At 61.9% G+C, this 3,067-nt stretch overlaps 1 protein-coding gene across 1 annotated transcript; it reads right to left on the minus strand.

Moving 5' to 3' along the window:
- Positions 1-189: 189 nt before the first annotated feature.
- VDBG_00706 (phytoene synthase) lies at positions 190-2,978 on the minus strand (the record flags this gene model as incomplete). The annotated part of the gene is made up of 3 exons (XM_003008978.1): positions 190-1,317; positions 1,963-2,084; positions 2,291-2,978. The coding sequence occupies 3 exons, from the start codon at positions 2,976-2,978 to the stop codon at positions 190-192; spliced, it is 1,938 nt and encodes a 645-aa protein (XP_003009024.1).
- Between the last annotated feature and the right edge of the window lie 89 nt (positions 2,979-3,067).

Consider the following 3,067-nt stretch of genomic DNA (forward strand, 5'->3'; position numbering starts at 1 on the left):
CACAGACAAGACTGTTCGCACATGCGTTTCGCATGTACCTCTGTTTGCCAAAGGTACTACATGAACAAATACAACAGAGTACACGCGCGTTGAGCTATGGATTACTTGTACATTGCTTCATCAGCAACAGACAGATACGACCTCGTTTATGTTTTCCCAACAGCGAGGCTACCGCAGTGAAGTATCGTATCACCATCGCCAGTCCACCGGCTTGAGGTCCACGCCTTTAGGGACGACAAAGAGTCCCGTGGCCTCGCAGACCAACGCGCCCGTTGCAGCCAACTCCATGCGTGCCACGACCCAGACCTTGCGCGCCTTGTCTTCCCGTGCGGCGTCGGACGACTTAACGTCGCCGCCGCGGGCGCCCACCGGCGTCGTCGCCAGTGCCGCAGCCGCCACAGCCGCGGCATCGCGCGGGCGCTCGACGTGCTCCCAGCCGTCGGCCTGCTCCCAGGGCTTGACCATCCTGGCGCGGCGGACCTTGGCGTCCTGGCGGGCGGCGGCGGCGTCGTCCATCGGGGCCATGCGGACGACGACGAGGGTGTAGGGGTTGAGGGGCTCGACGTAGCGGACGTCCATGTTGGCCGTGACGGGGGCGCCGCCGCGAAAGGCCTGGACGGCGACGCGGCCCATGGCCTCGTCCATGACGGTGGCGATGGCGCCGCCGTGGACGACGCCGGGGAAGCCCTGGGTGCCGGAGCCAAAGGTGAGCAGGAGGGAGAGCTGGCCGGTGTGCTGGTCGCGGTAGACCTGGTGGACGAAGCCGAGGCCCTTGTCGTTGCCGAGGGGCCCCGTCACGAGGTGCGCGGGCCGCAGGTGCGGCGGCAGCTCGGCGTGGGCGGGCCAGCAGAGCGGGGTCGTGTCGTAGGGGTCGTCGAGGGGGGACGTCTGGACGACGCCCGTCTCGGCCACCATGTCGTAGAGGGCCTTGCGGTCGGACTGGTCGAAGAGCGGGACCGAGAGCGGGTAGTCCCTCTGGAAGAACAGGGCGTTCTGCGTCTGCGCCACCATGGGGGGGACGCCGGTGTGGGCCAGGTCGTCCTCCGCGTCCTGGTCGTCGAAGAGCTCGGCGTGGGCCAGGCTGCGGAACGTCGGGTTGAGGTTGGACACCTCGTCGCCGGCCGCGTAGCCCACGTAGAGCGAGAGCAAGGCAATGGCGAGGCGCTGCGTCCAGCGGCGCAGACGGCTCTGCGGAGGCGGGACGCCGAAGGGCTGTGGTGAGGGAGCACTTGGGAGGGTGCCTGGCGGGGCGGACAGGAGCGTGGAGATTTGGGCGGGTGTCAGCGTCGAGAGTTTGGAGAGGAGGGCTCGTTCGGCCTGTTGTTGGGATACAGGAGGCACTGTATTGGGTGGCGGTGGGTTCGGGAGCTGTGTGTGACAACTTGATGTAGTCGTGAAGGCGCGCCGCGCGGTGCTGATCGCCATGTGGGATGCTCGCGTGGGCTTCGTGAGCTCCCGCAGCACAGGCCGCCAAGTTTTCGCTGCCCTCATGACGGGCAAAATCAAGGTTCCAGAGAATGTAGTGTAGAATGTATGTTCGGCCACTTGTAGGCAGCTGGTTGAAGTGGTCGGTCGGTCGGTCGGTCGGTCGCTAACGATCGAATCGGACAAGATGCATCGAGGCTCGAGGTCGAAGGGCGAAGGACGGAGGAGAGGGCTGGCGTGCCGACTCTCGTGCGACTTTTGCGGTACGAGGAGGTCCCAATTGGTGAAGCAGATGGAAGTCTGTGCTACATTGTCATGCTTCTAGGCTGTGGCATGTGTTGTTTGGGTGCCAGTCGAGTCGAGTTGTGTCGTGGAGAGCGGTGGGATTTTGATGAAGAAGGAAGCTGGTGATGGAAGTTCTTGACGGAGGTCTCAACGTGGGGGCTGACGGATTGGAGCTTATTGCCGTTTGTGGCGGCGTTTACATGCGGCTCGCTCGTCTTGGCAAAACGGTGTGCGGCGGCGCCATGGACGGACCTGGCGTTGCCATGCACTCGCTGCCTCCACTGTGTCAACTCGATTGCCTGCAACATCATGTAACTTTGACAACATCATCCTGACTTTGACACATGCTTTTGGTCTTGCTAGAGCAAAATGATCTACAAGCGAATAGTCTATTGGGCCCTCGTCATGTCATGATCGTCATATCCTACTGAATCCCTGCGTCTACAGTATTAGCTCTTTACAGCAGGACCTCGCGATCCATCGCTGCTGTCGCAGCAAATGCAGGAAAATTTCTACGACATCATCAAAGTGCTCCAAGCCACCCAGATTCGCCGTCCCTTGGGCACAGTCGCCCGCCCACCGCCATTGATGCCCCTTTCGGCCTCCTGTGGCTCCTTGGCGGCCGCCGTACCATCTCGAAGCACGCGGCCAATTTCCATGTAGCTCTCGACAGCCACAATCATGGGCGCTCGAGCGGCAGGCGGAATTTCCACCATGACGACCCGGGACTCATCGTACAGGTTAAAAGCCAGGTCCAACAACCGCTTGCGCACCTGCATGACCCCATCGCTGCGGGGGCTGCGTAGAACATCTTGGTGTGTGAGACCGGCCTCTTTAAGCCATGTCGTCGGCAGGTAGACACGACCGATGCGCGCGTCGACGGCAATGTCGCGCGCAATGTTGACGTACTGCAGGGCGAGACCCATACGGCAGGCGGCGCGACGGAGCTGATTGCGGGTGGTGGGTCCTTTTGTGCTGTGGCGTTGCAGGACGGCACCCAGCTTGGTGGCGTCCGTCTCGGCCGTGGCGTCAGTGTCGTAGAGATGGGTGGGAAAGCCGGGGATGCAGTGGTGGAAGACGAGCTCGAGGCACATCAGACCGACAGTGCTCGCCACATAGGAAGCGTACAGCTCGAGATCTGCTACACTGGTGATCGGAAACTGGCCGGCCCCTTGGTCAAAGTCCATATCCATGACGAATCCCTGGAGAAGGTCGTCAAAGGGTCTTTTGGGGATGAGGTGGACAGGGAGTTGACGCAGGGTCTCCATGCGGAAGAAGGGAAGGTCGACTCGGCGTACTCGCGAGACGACATGGACTCCGTCCCACACGAGGGGTTCGTCTTGTCGAATTCAGCGTA

This window comes from Verticillium alfalfae, genomic scaffold, assembly GCF_000150825.1.
Source record: "Verticillium alfalfae VaMs.102 supercont1.1 genomic scaffold, whole genome shotgun sequence".
Lineage (NCBI taxonomy): Eukaryota > Fungi > Ascomycota > Sordariomycetes > Glomerellales > Plectosphaerellaceae > Verticillium > Verticillium alfalfae.